Genomic DNA, 17,167 nt, shown 5'->3' on the forward strand with positions numbered 1-17,167 from the left:
TACAAAAATTTTTATTTTTGGAACTGACTGGTCTTCCACTTTTCAGCGTGGATTACTTTCTTTTGTAGTAGCAGTTTGCCCTATTGGGACAACAATTTGTATTGGAGCATTTTCAGATGGTATGTAAGATTTTTTTTAATTCTCTTTAGGTCAGTAAATAAATTTGACAGTTGATTAATGATATTTTGCAAATGTATGATCCTTTGAACTTCTTGTTCACATTGACTTGTAACGAGGATCTAATTGAGATAATGATGATCAATTTCATGTAATTTCTTTTACTAGTTGTACTTTCTCTCCCCTAACATTAGGAATGTTGTTTCATTAAAGTGACAATCAACAAATTGTACAGTAAATAAATTTCCAGTTAATGGTTTAACATACTTAATTATAGAAGGAGATTCATAACCAACATATATTCACAACCTACTTTGAGAACCCATCTTTGTGCATTTTGGTGGAGCAATTGGAACATATACCGCACATCAAAAAAATCTAATATGGGAAATATTTGGCTCCTGACCAAAAACCAATTGTAATGGGGAGTATTTATTATAACTTGTTGGCCTGAAGTGCAAAAGTGTTGTTGCTTGCAAAATAACATATCCTCAAGCTATAATAAAAGTTTTGTTCTCATAAGCAGTGGTCTAGCTACTAGTTGGAGGCATTTGATAAAGGATTCAGCTAAACCATTTTGTGTGTGAACATGAGCTACAGGATGTTCAACTTTTATCCCAATTGACATGCAATAATCATTGAAAGCTTAGGACGTAAACTCACCAGCATTATTAAGATGAATATTTTTTATTGCATAATCTAACAATTGTGCTCTTAATCGAATTATTTGAGCAAGTAGTCTCACAAATGTTAGTTTGCGAGTCGATAATAAGCATACATGTGACCACCTACTAGATGCATCTATCAATATCATAAAATATCTAAATGGTCCACATGATGGATGAATAAGCCCACATATTCACCTTGAATACATTCTAGAAATGGGGGATATTCAATCCCAACTTTAACTAGTGATGGTCTAATAATCAATTTACCTTGAGAACAAGCAACGCAAGAGAAATCATTGAATTCAAGAATCTTCTGGTTCTTTAATGGGTACCTAATTGAATTCTTGATTATTCTTCGCATCATAATAGATCCGGGATGGCCTAACCGGTCATGTCAAATAATAAAAGTGTGTGGTTCTACAAACTTTTGGTTTGTAGTAACATGTGTCTCAATTGTACTAATATGTGTATTATATAAACCCGATGAAAAAACAAGTAGTCTTTCCAAAACATATTTCTTTCCACATTCAACATTTTTAATATATAAATATTCAATACGTTTCTTGTTCATAGTCTCAATATGATATCCATTAAGACGAATATCTTTAAAACTCGATAAGTTTCTTTGAGACTTAGTGGAAAATAAAGCATCATCAATGACATATTTTGTACCTTTAGGTAATAATATAATAGCTCTTCGAAGCCTTTAATAAATTTTGAATTACCTAATATTGTATTAACATGGGCATTACTTATTGTCAAATGAGAATTATATTTTTATCTTTGAGTATCGTGTGTATTGTAGCACTATCTGCAAGACACATGTCTCCATTGATTTTGGGTCCAACAAAGTTTTGTTGAATATTCATATTCTTCATAAAAATAAACAAAATATAAGATAAGAAATGTTGAAAATATTTATTGAATATATATAAGTTATTCTTATGCAAGAAAATAAAACATACTTAAAACAACATAAAAATGCCAAAATAACACCAACTTTTCTAATGATTGTTAAAGAAATCTACCACATCTAGGTGAGTTATATCATTAAGGCCATGAAATTCATCACCCTTGTAAGCATGGTCAGTTTTAATATCCTAGTGAATATATTCATCTTTTGCCTTTATTTCATCATTTTGGGATATAAAATTTGTCTCAATATTCTTTCCCTTCCCTTTAATGGATGTTTGATAAAGTTTTACTAAATGTTCAAGCATACAGCAGGTACGTAACCAATGCTTCTTCATACCACACCGGTAGCATAAATTCTTAACAATCTTTGAAGGATTATTTTGACCGCCACTTTCTTGTCCTCCGTTGCTATTCTTTTCTGGTGGTTAAAAGTACCATTATTATGACCACCATTATAACGGTTCTAGTACATCAGTGACCATGTCCCCCACTACGTCCATGGCCATGACCATGGCCACGACTGCGACCTTTATATTTTTCATTTCCATAATTATAGTGTACTGCAACATTCACTTTAGGGAATGGTGTAGAACCAGTGGGACGAATTCCATGGTTTTTCATCAACAAATCATTATCTTTTTTAGCCACAAAAAGGCATGAAATCAAATTCAAAATACTTTTTAAAACCTTTTCCATGATATTGTTGTTGCAGGAGCACATTAGTACCATGAAAAGTTGAAAATGTTTTCTCTAATAAGTCCTCATCGGTTATGTTTTCTCCACATAATTTCAGTTGAAAACTAATTATGAAAATTTCTAAATTGTATTAACTTACAATCTTAAAGTCCTGCAATCGTTAGTGCATCCAATCATAACGAGTTTTAAGGAGTACCATCGTTTTCTGATGGTCAAATCATTCTTTTAGATTATTCCACAACTCAAGAGGGTCTTTCATAGTGAGATATTCCACTTTTAATCCTTCATGTAGATGATGACGAATGAAAGTCATTGCATTTGCCTTGTCTTAGTTAGATGCTTCTTCATTTGCTAATATAGTATTCACCTAGACCTTTAGCATCTAAGTGAATTTCAACACCTAATACCCACGACAAATAATTCTTGCCTGAGATGTCTAGGGTTGGAAATTCAAGTTTGGCAAGATTTGACATTATAATCACTAAATAAAAAATAAAAAATAGCAAAATAATAAGCATTCTCAATAGTGAAACAATCCAATTATTTGTCAAATATTTTAAGTTATATACAGTCGTAATGACGTGAGCTTTCTTGAATTAAAATGTATACATCATAATTTATGAAAGAAACAATGTGTATAGATTACTATTTTGTAATATCCCTAAATCGAGTCTAGTAGTTTCGGTATATTTTTTGGGTTCGAGCGTGAATTTAGGAATTTATCGGGTTAATAGTAATTTTAATTTAATTTAGTAGGTTAATTTCATCTAAATTAGATTAAACAATAATCTGGAAAAATAAAAATATTTTAAAATTTAATTTTAAAGTAATTAAATAATTATTTGTGAAAATAATTAACTTGGGTCGAAAAAGAATTTTAAAATAATTTTTATTGGGGTTAATTCGAGTTAAATTTAAATATTAATTAAATTAAATTTAATTGAAAAATAAGGAAATTTTGGAGTATTTATTTGACAAATAAACATTTAAATTCAGAATTTTGGAGGGAAAGGATCAATTAGTAAAGGAAGGGAAATGTGGGAGTGGCCATTGAGCAAATTTCTCAATTTTTAAATTTCTGATGGGTTGTTTCACTTTTAAACACAATGCATCTAGCCTACTTTTCACACCATTTACATAAGACTAGAGAGCTATAAAATTCGTTTTCTTTGCATGGTTTTAAAGATCTATCATCAGGGAATAGATTCAACAAATTTCCTTCTCAAAATACTCTCTCTTTTCACCCGAAATTATTCAAAAAAGTAGCAAAAAATATTCTAAAATTTCTCAAGATTCTTGAAACAAGATTTTCAATCAAAGGATTTAGAACGAATCAAAGGTAATTATTATTTCTAAACTTATTTTTATTATGACTAGAAGCATATTTATATTATTTGAGTGATAATTACATGATTTTTATCAATGTCATATTCTTCAAAAGCTTAAGGTGCTTTAATGGTGGATCTTGAATTTTGAGAGAAAATCCACAAATCAATGGTTGTTCCAACTCAAAATGGATCTATTAGAAGATTTTAATTATCTTATTTATCAAGATTAAACATGTTTTGTAAGGTAATTTAAAGAAATTCGAATTTCATCATCTTCGTGAACTGATTTTCCGGATTTTTGTGAAATTGATTTAAATTTGAAATTGATGCTTAGTATATGTTTATTTGGTCTAGTATTGATGTTCGGAAGTGATTAGGAGGGTTGGAGTGATCGATTTTGTGAGGAATCGAGTTTTCGACTTGATGATACAAATCCAGTAAGGTAACTTTGAGCGAAAATTTCGTGTAGCCTAGTTGATAAAAATTTGTGTTTACTATATCTTTTGAAAGGTGGTAATATCTATTTTATCTCTGTTGAAGCTCCAAATCTTGAAGAGGATCGAGCTAATCAAAATTGAAGCTTGGATTTGCTTGGTTGATCACTTGGTTGTGGTTTAGTTAGTTGTGTGGTGAGTGTTATTAAAGGACGATTTGGTAAATTGACCCTCACTTATGGTTAATTGGATGATTAATTACTGATTGCAAATATTTAATTGAGTTTTGGTTGGTTAATTTTTCAAGATTATTAATATATGTTTAAGTGATGAAAATTTTGTTAAGTGTTGGTAAGTGAGCATCTAGTGATTTTATGTGCTTGATTTGATTGATTATAATGGTGAACTAAGCAAGTATGCTGGGGTTTTTGGTTCATGGTATGTTAATATTTCAATTGATAAATGAACATTGATAATAGGTAATTGGTATACTAGATTTAATTTGATGTTAAAATGGCTATGTTACATGATTCACATATGCATTTTATCACTTTAAATTGAGCAAATTATTGACTGAAATTATGTTATGATTGATTGATTATATTGGCATTATAGCATGGTGGATCCATTGGATATAGTTGGCATGTCATAGGATTTGTGAGTACTCACCAAGTTGATATGTTATTTGTGAGCAATGAGGCTCTAGGTGGACTAATTTGAAGTAGATAATGGAGTGTTGAGCTTGTGTCTCCACTCAACGGGACTGATTTAAGGCGATATAAGGGAGCATGTGGCCTCGGCCCTCTCAATTTGTGACTGATTTTGATTCTGATTGGGAGTAGGGAGATCTGTTTATTCGATGTATGATCACCCAATTAAGCCATGGCTGTATATCCTAATATAAATGTATTAAAGGTTATATTCTAAATTGATGATTATATGCCATGATTAATTATGATTTTTGATACATGGTTGAGTATATGACATTGAACTATTATGGATTGATATTGTGACTGAAAATTTGTATTTGATTGGTTTCGATTTAAGCATGATTTAGGTGCTAATTTACTCGTCATTTTATTAACATTCACTGAGCTTTTTAAGCTCACATCCTCACATTCGTGCAGTTAACCAACAGGATTGAGGAGTTGAGGAGTCGAGCAAGAGAGTTCCAAGAGATTAAGGCTCGGTAGAGATTTGGTTACACGTATTAAAGATGTTAATCGGGCATTGTGGAACTTCCGAGACTTAGTTTAATTTTGATTGTAATTAAACTTGGACATTGGACATTTTTAATTTTGGATGGTTTTATAATATCATATTTGCATGGTTGAGTTTGATTATTGAATAATTTATGGTGTATTGTTGTTTGATAACACGGTGTGTGAGGCATGATGTTTACACTAACCATTGTTTAAATGAAGCTTCCCTGGAATGGTTTACTAGCGACTAATGTACGCCACTTGTTTGAATTAACCAGTGGGTGATATGCATGAAATTGAATGTTTAATTCTATTTAATTAAGGTTTAATTGGTGTTAATAAATTCAATTGAATGTGTTTGAATATGTATGATATTTAATTGTAGCTAAATCGAGTTTAAATTGACCATTAAAATACTCAAAATCTGGTTTAAAATCAAATTTTTCGCACAAAAAAACTATAGTAGACTGTTGGGGGTTTAAATTCTGGTCTTTTTAAATTGGTTATCTAGTCCGTTTAAATTACAAATTAGTCCTGTAACTTGATAAGTCTAATTAGAGCCTTAAATGATAAGGAAACTTGATAAAATTTTAGGATTAGACTTGTAATTGATCAAATTTGTTAGAAACACACTCAATTTAATATTCAAGTATAGTACTGATAGTTTGAAATTGTTAGGATTAGTTATTAATGATAAAACTTGAATTAGACATATAAAATAAACTCGGATTAAGCTGAAATTTTAGGGCTTACATAAATTGAATAAAACAAGGTTGGTAAATGTATAGATCAAAAGGTAAAATTACAAAAATTCCCTTAGGTTAAATTACTTATAAAAAGTTTAAAATTACTTCACAAATTGCTTTCGCATTAATAAATAACTAATAAATAGATAAGATTGAGGTGTAATAAGGTCGGGGTGTATCTTGGGAGGTCGTTAGCCGGACAGTGACTTAGGTGACTAACGTAACGCTTCGAATTTGGGTCAGTCCGTCCCGATCAGATTTGGGGTGTCATATTTTATTTCATTTAATACATAAATGTAAAATTAAGAAATCAATATCCACATGCAAAAACATATATAATGCAACATAATGAATATTAAAATAAATACATTACACCTTAACTAAATTAATAATTTAATTAAATGAATAAACAACTAGAATGTCTTTAAAATAATACAGATTTCAATTAATAACTAAAACATTAAAGATTAAAAATAAAACATTTCATCTAAATAAACAATACTGAAAATAAATGAAGGAAAGACAATATTAAAAATATTTGATAAACATAATTTTACCAATGCATATTCTATAGAAACATAATTATAATAATGTATTTAAGAATGACAGTAGGAAATAGTATAAAACAATTTGTGATATATAATTTAGGATTACTTTGAATCAAAAGAGAAATTAAATTTGATTCCAACTAAAAACTTTAAGTAAATTCGTCTTGATAACGTATTGTAAAACAAAGAGAATTATAAAATGAACAAAGGAGAAAAATAAAAGGATACTTCAACTTTTACTTAGGATGCAAATAAGCTTATACAAACCATCTATTTACAGGGCCTTAATCATTATAGGTTACAAAACTAATAAATACAATTAATGTACCCTATAAATTTTAGGAATTACAAAAGTTACAAGAAAATGAATTCTTGGGGGTTATGAGAGCTATATGGACATCCATTTTACAACATAATTATAATTATTTTATATTAATGAGTTATTACAAAAATAAGTTTAAAGCATATCTATTAGTTATTATAGATTTAAAAATATGAGAAACATAGATAATATAAAATACTAATTCTTAATTGATTCATTTTCTTCATCTTAGTTTCTCAAATAAATATAAGTTATATTATTTGTGAGTCTAGATTTATGTTGGATTGAACTAATTTGATTAGATGCAATTAGTATTTATAAAATCTTAAATATAATGATAAACGCATTTTAGTGCGCTCAAACCCACATACTCCTACAATTGTAATAATACCGATGCCAACCGAGTTAATACTCAATCAATATTGTATATATAATGTTAATCTCACACATTTAACTTCTATTAACTATAAGAAAATTGATTTTAACATTATTAATTATTATAATAAAGACTTAACCCACAAATTGGTACCTAAACTATCATTTTTCCCTTCTTGATATCTAAACTTTTTTTTATGTCACAAGTGATATCTAAACTATTTTTTTCCCAAGTGGGTACCTCAATTAGTAAAATTGTTAAGTTTATTTTTAAAAAAGGGCTTAACCCACAAATTAGTACTAAACAATACTCTTTTTCCCAAGTTGGTACCTAAACTTTTTTTAGGTCACAAGTGCTACCTAAACTATTCTTTTGTTACCTACTTTTACAGTAAAATTTTATATCTGTTAAAAATAATCTCAACCAATAGTCGACTGTGACATTATATAAACTTTAAAAAATAATTTTTAATTATTTTCTTTTATTTTACATTATTTCTCTCTTTATTTTTCTATTTTTTTTCATTTCTTCTTTCTTATTCCTTTATAATATTTGACAATGCCAGTAATGCTAGAATTCGGCCCACCCGAGGTTGAGACACTGACAATTAATTTTGTTTTCAAACTCATTGTCTACTTGCTCAACTTGACAAGATTGAAAAAGTTCTTTTATCGACCAAAATCAGTATTTTTAGAATCGGACTAGATCAGTCGATTGAACCAAGAATTAGAACGAACATAGATGTTGAACAGTATATATATAATAACTTTTTTTTGCTACATGATAATTTTTAATTCTTTATCTTTTTTTTAAATAGGCTTAACAATTTGATTAATGACAGAGGTATCAACTTGAGGGAAAAATAATTTAGGTACCACATGTGACCAAACAATGTTCAGGTACTAAAATGGAAAAATGGCATAGTTATGTACCAATTTATGGGTTAAGCATTTTTAAAAATAAACTTAAAGGTTGACTAACGAAGGTGTCAACTTGGGAAAAAAATAATTTAAGTATCACTTGTAAAAAAATAGTTTAGGTACCAAGAGAGGAAAAATGGTATAGTTTACAACCAATTTATAAGTTAAGCCTATTTAAAATAAAATGATATTTTAGATAAAATATATTTATTTAATTAAAACTTAAATTTTATTATTTTAATTTTTCCAATTAATTTAAAAATTTTATTAATTAATAATATACGATGTTAATTATTAATTAGAATTTTTAAAAATATGACCAAATTAATTAAATTCATATTAATATATTATCCATTAATTAATATTATTTGTATTATTATCGCATAAGAATTACTAATATACTAATAAGTTATTTTTAATGTAACTTTAATAATATAATTAACAAATAAAATTATTTTAGTCAATTAAAATTTGTTATGAACTTGTGTTTTTATATTTTATTATATATAAGTACATAAAATATTATAATTTTTTAATAGACTGAGAAAAAAAACCCTGTTACAGTGAAGGAGTTGGTGTCGTGGTGTAGTTGGTTATCACGTCAGTCTAACACACTGAAGGTCTCCGGTTCGAGTCCGGGCGACGCCACTTTAATGTTAATTTTCTTTTGGTAATTTTGCGATGCAAAATCGAAACGGCGTCGTTAAACTTCTCCTTCTCCTTTACGTCAGTCACCCGCTTATCACGGAAAGAAATGCCAAGTGCCAAGAAAACCGACCAATAGTATTTGTGTTTCGCTTAAATTCTTGTCTCCTGATTGGCTATTCAATGCCACATCACCTTTTCCAGAGTCTCCACCACTCATCTACAAATCTCCCATATTTAGGTCCCCTTCCCAAGTTAAGATATATCCAAAGAAAACGAACCACTCGAATCAAAATCTTTGGAGCTCGCCTCTGTATTCGGTTCTCTCCCTCTCCCTCTCCCTCTCCGGTGTTGTTATCGGTGGACGGACGACGATGGCGTTTGCCAAATCTTCATATTATATCTTGCCATTGGTTTTCGCTTTATTTACGCTTCTGTCCTCTTCCAACGCCTTGGCTTCGACTCCTCACCCAAAAGCCATTGCTGTAAGCCTTTTTTATAAATAATATATTCCAATTCTTTGATATTTTGTAAAAATATAATTTGATTTATTTTTCGGGTGTAGGATTTGAAAGAAGGAATTTTGAAGTTATTGGGATTCCAAGCCGATGATGTTGAGATATCAGGGTTCGATTCGAGGGATGCACTTGTGGGTCATTCAGTGGCATATGAATTCGACGTTGAAATCGACAGAAAGGTGATTCCTGTTAAGCTTTTGGAGGATGTGAATCGATGGGAGTACGTTGATTTGCCCTTTTTGAGGGTTGAAGAGCTAGCTAGACCCGGTGTTGATAATGGGTTGGTAGAGCAGAAGAGGATATCGGACGATGGGCTACCCGTTTTGGTCCCCTTTCAGTTGGCTGGTCCCATGGAGCTCTGGATTCAGGATGCCAAGGATATACGCATCTCCCTGCCGGTCAGTTTTAATTTGTTTTTCCCTTTTTATAACAAAAATTCTCTTCTTCTAAGTTTTGTAGTTAGTTTTTATCATGGCAAACCAGTTCTAGTAATCATGCATATGTCAGAATTATGGAAATTCTTATCAGAACCTATAGAAACAAGGCATTGAATTAGGTACATATATTTTGGTTTTGCCTTGTGAATTTAGATTTTTCTCAATTCTGGGTTGTTGCCCTTTTAGCTTTGAGGTCTCTCATATGATTTCTTGTGAAATTAGATTTTTCTCAGTTCTGGGTTGTTACCCTTTTTGCTGTGAGGTCTATCATATGACTTTTTGAAGTCTATTTGTTGATGTTGTTGTTGGTTTGTTTTGATTGTGCAGCATGATGTGGATGCTGGTGTGTTGAAGAAGGTAATATTAGCAGATGGTGCTGTGGTAACTGTCACGGGTGCGAGATCAGTTAGCCTGCGCCATCCTATTGATCTTCCATTACCTCTCAATCGAACTCATAACGGATTTGCGTCTGGCCTTATGGCCCTGGCCGAGCAACTTCATCATGCTTCTCGTAGTCAAGATGCTCCTCTCCTCTCCCTCCGTATTGTAGGCCCGACCTCTCTTACTGTTCCATCATCGGCAACTCCAAATAACAAGTTGAAGCTTAAAAGACTTGCACCTGGCTTTGTGGAACTATCCTCCATGTCTAAAACTAAGGCCATGAATGGTCTTTCCACTATTAATCCACAAGAAGAAACTGCAACAATATTAACCCCAAAGCACTTTGCTACAATGTGGCCTCTTGCTTCAATCAATGGTTCCAATGCTAATTTGGTTGGTTTTGAGACACTCCTATCATCTTTGCTGGGGCCAAAAGCAAACAAGAAAGGTTCCTTCAAGTTATTGAAAGCTGATGTGTCAGCTCAAACATTTGTGAAGATTGGTTTCGGAGTGGAGAAGAAGTTGAAGCAAGGAGATGGGTTTGATTTGGAGGGTTTTCCCGAGTGGAGGACAAAGCCTGAAAGGGTGAGTATGCATTTTGAGGTGTTGGCCAAGGTTGAAGGTGAGAAAATTATTCCAGAGAGAGTGGTGCAGGTTAACCCGGTGGATATCGAGGACACGGTGGCACCCAATGTGGTGACAGGGAACATAACCATGTCATCCATTCCTGTTGTTTACACACCTTCCAATCCCTTCACCTTGTAAATTGTTAAAGAGGGAAAAGGGCTAAAATTTTGCGTAGTTAAAAAGAAACTGTAAAGAAGAGGAATGAATCAATACTTTTTATTTTTTTGGCTTGGAAAATCTATGAGAATTGTAAATCATTATAAATTTGTTTATCTAATGGAGTTGAAGATGACTTTATTGCCATCCATCGAGCTCTTCACTCCCATGATTACTTGACCTGGTGTGTTGGGCGGCAATTCTTTTGATAGTGCTGTGAATTCAATGAACAACTGAATATTGGTGGTATCATGTGATGAGTGCAAGGTAGGCATGGAGTTTAGGTTAAATTGAGGCCTGTCCTGCAATTCTATTTTATTTCCATGAAAGAAGAAATTCATCCACGTTAGAGAACTCTCAAATAACGGACCCCCACAAACTCCCTCTAATCTCATGGTTCCTGGATTTTTCTAAATCTAGTGATGCCTTTCAACAAAATTATTAGGGTTTATGCTGTTCTACTAAATCTTCTTCCGATACAGAATAATGTCCATTAGTACTCAACAATTAAAGTTTCATCACAAGTAAATTAGGTACATCATTAAAATTATTAATTATTTTCTCAAATTGGCCTTTATACTGTTTCTTTAAGTCACATTAGCCCCTAACATTGACATCTGTTGCACAAATTGGTTCATATGGTTAACATTGTTAATTTTTTAACAATTGGGTGATGTGACCAAACATGGAAGTGACACATGGACAAACAGGGATTGATGTGTCTTCCTCTTTAATTATATATTTAAGTTAAAAAAATATAAACAATTTTTAAAAAGATATAAGAAATAAATGTAAATTATAAAAATTCAAAAAATTGAATATGTATAATGCAAAAATAAGAATAGTTAATAAAAAAATTACAGATTTTTTTTTAAATGTTGATTGAGTCTTAACTCGATTGGCATAGACATTATAGCAAATATAGGAGGACGTAGGTTTGACTGCGCTGAAATGCATTATCCTCCTATTTATGGGTTGGGGAGGGGCTATGCATAGTTTTAAGCACTGTCAAAAATATTTTTACTGTTTATTTATTTTCCAAAATATTTTTGTATTTTTTTATCATTTTAACTATTTTTTATTTGTATGTTTTGAATTATATATATATATATATATATTATTTTTTAGAATTTATATATATTTCCTATATATTCTAAAATTTATACATTTTTTAAAAAATTTAAGGTTTTTCTTATAGTTTTTAGAATAAATAAAGAGGAAGACATGTGTCGTTTTCTTTTTTTGTTTGTATGTCATATCCTAATTTGACCACATCATCCAAATATTAAAAAACTAATAGTGTTAACCGTAAGGAACAATTTGTGTAACGGATGCCAATCTTAGGGACTAATGTCAGTAAAAAAAGCCTAGGGGCTAATTTGAGAAAAGTTGTCAAGTTCAGGGCCAATCTATGTAATAAACCTTTTTAAGCTTGCAATCTTAAGGTTAGTGTTCTTTTATTTCTAGTTAAATATGTCATAAGTCCCTGTACTCTTTGTGAATTTAGAATTTAGTCCATGTACTTTTATTTTTAGGAATTTAGTTCCTCAACTTTTCAAATTTCAAAATTCAAGTCTAGTTGTTAATATGGTTAAAATTCTTTTGTTAAATTCAAGTTCATTACAATGCCATTTTTACATGGCAACCATATGAGTATTTTTTATTTCAAAATGTCTTACCAATCAATTTAACAAAAAAATTCAATAGCGTTAACAATTTGACTTGAACTTAGAAATTTGATTAGTAGACAGACTAAATTTCTAGAAATAAATGTACATAGACTAAATTCTAAATTTTTGAAGAGTTCATGGACTTATGTTACTTAAAACTAGAAGTTTTCTCAAGAAAAATGAGAGGAACTCTCAAATGAGGAAAAGGGGGAGCTTGAGAAATCAAATAGGAAAATGGATGATACATTAGGCAATGTGAAGGAAGATGGGTCATGTAGGAAGAAATTGTAACGACCCGACTTTTTTTGGTGTCGAAAAATGCGGTTTCGGAACCCCATTTCGAAATCAAATAGGAAAATGGATGATACACTAGGCAATGCAAAGGAAGATGGGTCATGTAGGGATAAATTGTAATGACCCAACTTTTGTCGGTGTCGAGAAATGAGATTTCAGAACTCTATTTTCGTAAACTGAGTCCGTAAAAGTAAAATAAGAATAATTATGGAGTTAGTAGGAAAATATATTAAAGATCAGTTAACTAATTTAATTGAGAAAATCGTTAATTAACGGTCAAAGACTAAATTGTAAAAGTCTAATCACTATTGAGTTTTAATTCAAAAATACTTAGAGACCTAGTTAGCAATAACCCAAATGACCAAAATGGTTATTAAACCATTTTAAATATGAGATGGTGGAAAATGATGATGAATTGTATTTATTATTAATTATAATTAAAGATGTATATACATATATCATTAATCATAGTTAATTAAGTTAAACTAAGGATTAAACTAAGTATAAATATAAACCTAAGTGGGAGATGACAACATTGTCCTATTCTTCCTCAAGCCTCAACCGTCCAAACCAAGAAGTAAAGAAGAAAAATATTATTTTCTATTTTAATTTTGGTTCAAAATTTGCTAAGGTAATCAAGTCTTTTTCTTAAAATTTTTATAGATTCTTGATCACAAGAGCTTGATTTAGCTAGTCCATGTCAATTTCTTCAATTGTTAGATGTTTAAGAAGTTTCTATTAGAGTAAATGCAATGTGATAAATGAAAGCATGTAAAAGACCATGTGAACTGGTTTATGCGAGCCTGAGGGTCGATTTGGTTATGAAGGAATTAATAGATTCAAGTAAGAAATGAGATAATGAAATGAGTAAATGGTATGTTAAGAAATGAAAGTGAATATGACTTGTTAGAAAGCTCGATATGATATGTTTATATGAAATTCTCAAATGAGATAGTGCATAAATTTGGTATATGAGACATGAATAGGTGGATTGAAATGGTTGAAATTTGATCATGTATTGATTATATCCTTATCATGTTAATGTTTTTGTGTTATTGACTTGAATTATGAAAGTACTTGAGTTTTATCGCTCAACGTATAGTTTGTTTATTCCATGTGTAGGTTTCCATAGATCTCGAGGTTCTTAAAGTTTGTATAGTTTTTTTATGTTTCATTAAACGACATGTATCTAAAGTTGAGTTGGTTTTATATTACAAGTTGTCATTTTGGTATCTTAAATAGAAATTGTTAACTTAAACATGAGTTGGAGCTATGTGTAAAGAATAGAGTTTGAAATGTTCTTTACTTACCAAGTTAATGAAGTGATGTTTAGTTTTGAATGAACGTATATAAGAAATTGATTTATGCACTAGGTTGGTTAAAGGTATTGTAATTCCATCAAGTGACATCGCGACTACAGACCCTCATCGTCGCGACATGAACATACCAATAAGTGGTGTTGCGACCACAATTCTCTGACGTTGCGACGTAAGTTCACCAAAATATTATGTTGCGACATCTGTTGTTCCATGGTCACGACGACACCCATTATATTCTCAAAGTTGCAACTTCCCTTACTGAAGTCTTAACATCAAGCCCCTGCTTTCAAAGTTGAGATGTAAGTTCCCTTACCGTTGCGACACTAACCCCGTACAAAAAAGTTTACATTTTAGTCCTCAATCAACCTCTGTTTTTTGTAAGAGCTTTCGTAAGCTTGTTTAAAACTTGTATTTGATTAAATAATATAGTGTAATTAAGTATTGATCATAATGACTTGTATAAACAATTTAATTATTATGTAAATGAAATTATAGTTGCTCCGACAATGAATGTGACATCTCGTATCTCAGACTTGACGATCGAGTCAGATGTGCGGTGTTACAGAAAGTGTCATACAAAGATTTATTACTTAGTTACGGTTACGAGGAACAATTGATTGAATGTGAGAAGGGATAGGATACAATTGGCATGCCAATAAGGTTAATTACGTGTTGTATGGGATATGTGTAAATGATGATATGGAGTAAAAGATTGTACAGGAATATCCCTAATTATACCATAATTCAACATTTATTGTGGATTACCAAATTATGTCTCTACGGAGACTTCGGTTTGGTGGAGGGGTGTATTGTTATTTGATATATGTACCTATGGGATTTGCAATTCCGTGCTTTGGTGTGTTGTAGTTATTGTTCTGATGAGTAATCTGATGAGTAATCTGGTGTTGTGTAATTACCCGCGTATCTGTATCTATTCATTATAGTTCATTGGTCTAAACGGTTAATGAAAAAGGGAAATGACAAAAATAGTGATATGTGTTTGATTATAAATGTTTACATATGATTGGAATGTTGTAAATGGTATAAAATTGATGATTTTGATTAAATGGTACTGAATTGAATTGAATTGTATGTACAAATTGAATGTTATATGATTTGGTATTTGATGAACTCACTTTATTTTTGTGAAACATTGTAACAGGAAAAATTGTATAGTTAGCCAGTTCAATATGTTAATTGTGAATTGAGGTAGGTTTTCTGTTTTAAAAGCTATGAACTTACTAAACATTCAAAATGTTTACTCTTTTTCGTTTTCTGTTCTGTAGTGATAATTTTGCGGAATGCGTCGATCGAATCACCTCGGATTTCACTCTATCCAACCTTCGATTTGGTAGTCTTTTAATCATTCTAGACTCGATTATGTGGCATGTACATGTTTATGTGTTCATCTTGAAATATGATGATTTTGGACCTTGAATGTTGTTTAATTTGAATGGTTATATGTTGTGTATAAAAGTGTGCATTTTGTAAATGTGTTAATCTATAGTTGAAGTATTTGAGTAACAAAGTTGGCAATGAAATGCTTGAGTTCATGGTGAATGTGAATGGTACTAAATGTTTGAGAAATTGGTGAATTGTATAGGTTGATGTGTTTGGCAAGGTACTTATTTAATGTCTAATGGTTTGATAGAACTTGGAAATGGTTAATAGTATGTTTGGTTAATAGGTGAAATTGGTAAGTATTGAATTGTGCATAGTCCAATTGGCATGAAATGTATAGATAAAAGCTGCAAGTTTGATTTCCATTTGGGGCTTATTAGTATAGTTGATTGGTTTTGGTTGAACTGTGGTTGTTGGTATGTTTTAAAGTTGGTTATTTGCAGGTTTGATGAGTGCCTACAAGCACCATTTGGATTGAATTTGTTTTGAGTCTGAAAAGGGTACCAAAGTGCATTATTCTTGACCTTCTGGAAAAAAAAGGCATTAATACCATGGACTAAGGTATCAATACTTTACCAAATTGTCATGTTTTAAAAATGACAGTATGTCAATTTGGTACCGATATCGGTATAAAGTATCGATATTTATTCTTAAGGATCAATGTTATATAAAGGTATTGATGCAAATTGACTTGTATTCAAATTTTGAAAAATGGAAAAATGCAAAAACAATATCGATTCTGAATTTGGTATCGATACTTCTTAACAGGGGTATCAGCACCTTATTCCAAGTAGCGATTCTTATAAATTTTACTTTGAATTTTCAAACATAGAAGTTGAAATTGATATCAATACATGGAGTGGGTATTGATACTTATTGTCAAAAATTTTGGAAAGTTTTTAATATGGTCCTTCTTCATACGCAGGTCAACTTGGGAGCTCTCATAAGCTTGATTGAGTCTTGGTTTTATTTGTAAATCATATTGTACATGGAATTATGAAATGAATAGGTGTTTAAATAAATTAATTGTTATGAATTGTGTGTGATTTGCTCTAGTAACAGTAGTAGTATTCCGTAACTTGGGTCTGGCTACCGGACTGGGTTGGGGGTGTTACAGTTTTTTTCTTAGTATATAAATGAAAATTTTACACTTATTCTTAGCTGAGATGAGCATACAATTGCGTATTCTTATACACTAGAAACATTTAACTAGAAAAAAAGTATCCCTCTCTATACTCTCCCAAACTTTAGCAAGATGATGCCTAAGACAAACTAAATCTAAGATTTGGTAGAAAATAAAGAGGAATACTAAAAAAAAGAATAAAATCATGTATGTTAAGACAATAAAAATAGGTCATTCATCTTAAATTGGGGTTTTTAGGGATAATAATCAATAAAGTAGGCTTGAAAAGCTCAAACAGTCCAACAAAGTTGCCTAAATCCTCTT

The 17,167-nt window shown here is 30.8% G+C and overlaps 1 protein-coding gene and 1 non-coding gene across 2 annotated transcripts; both read left to right on the top strand.

Annotated features, from left to right (window-relative positions):
* The first annotated feature begins 8,846 nt into the window (after positions 1–8,846).
* Positions 8,847–8,920, top strand: TRNAV-AAC (transfer RNA valine (anticodon AAC)). The gene has a single exon. It is a non-coding gene; the product is annotated as a tRNA-Val (tRNA).
* Positions 8,921–9,172: 252 nt separating this feature from the next.
* On the top strand, positions 9,173–11,216 carry LOC105763011 (uncharacterized). Its single transcript, XM_012581034.2, has 3 exons — positions 9,173–9,402; positions 9,483–9,833; positions 10,200–11,216. Exons 1-3 carry the CDS (start codon positions 9,292–9,294, stop codon positions 11,016–11,018), a joined length of 1,281 nt encoding a protein of 426 aa, XP_012436488.1. The 5' UTR covers positions 9,173–9,291; the 3' UTR covers positions 11,019–11,216.
* The last annotated feature ends 5,951 nt before the right edge of the window (positions 11,217–17,167 follow it).

The sequence above is a fragment of the Gossypium raimondii genome, chromosome 12 (assembly GCF_025698545.1).
Source record: "Gossypium raimondii isolate GPD5lz chromosome 12, ASM2569854v1, whole genome shotgun sequence".
NCBI classification, from domain to species: Eukaryota; Viridiplantae; Streptophyta; class Magnoliopsida; order Malvales; family Malvaceae; genus Gossypium; species Gossypium raimondii.

Excerpts from the sequence above, each read along its gene's own strand:
- LOC105763011 (XM_012581034.2), top strand. The coding sequence starts at position 9,292 with ATGGCGTTTGCCAAATCTTCATATTATATCTTGCCATTGGTTTTCGCT. Across the intron at positions 9,403-9,482 it reads CTCACCCAAAAGCCATTGCT|GATTTGAAAGAAGGAATTTT; the intron begins GTAAGCCTTTTT and ends TTTCGGGTGTAG. Across the intron at positions 9,834-10,199 it reads ATATACGCATCTCCCTGCCG|CATGATGTGGATGCTGGTGT; the intron begins GTCAGTTTTAAT and ends TTGATTGTGCAG.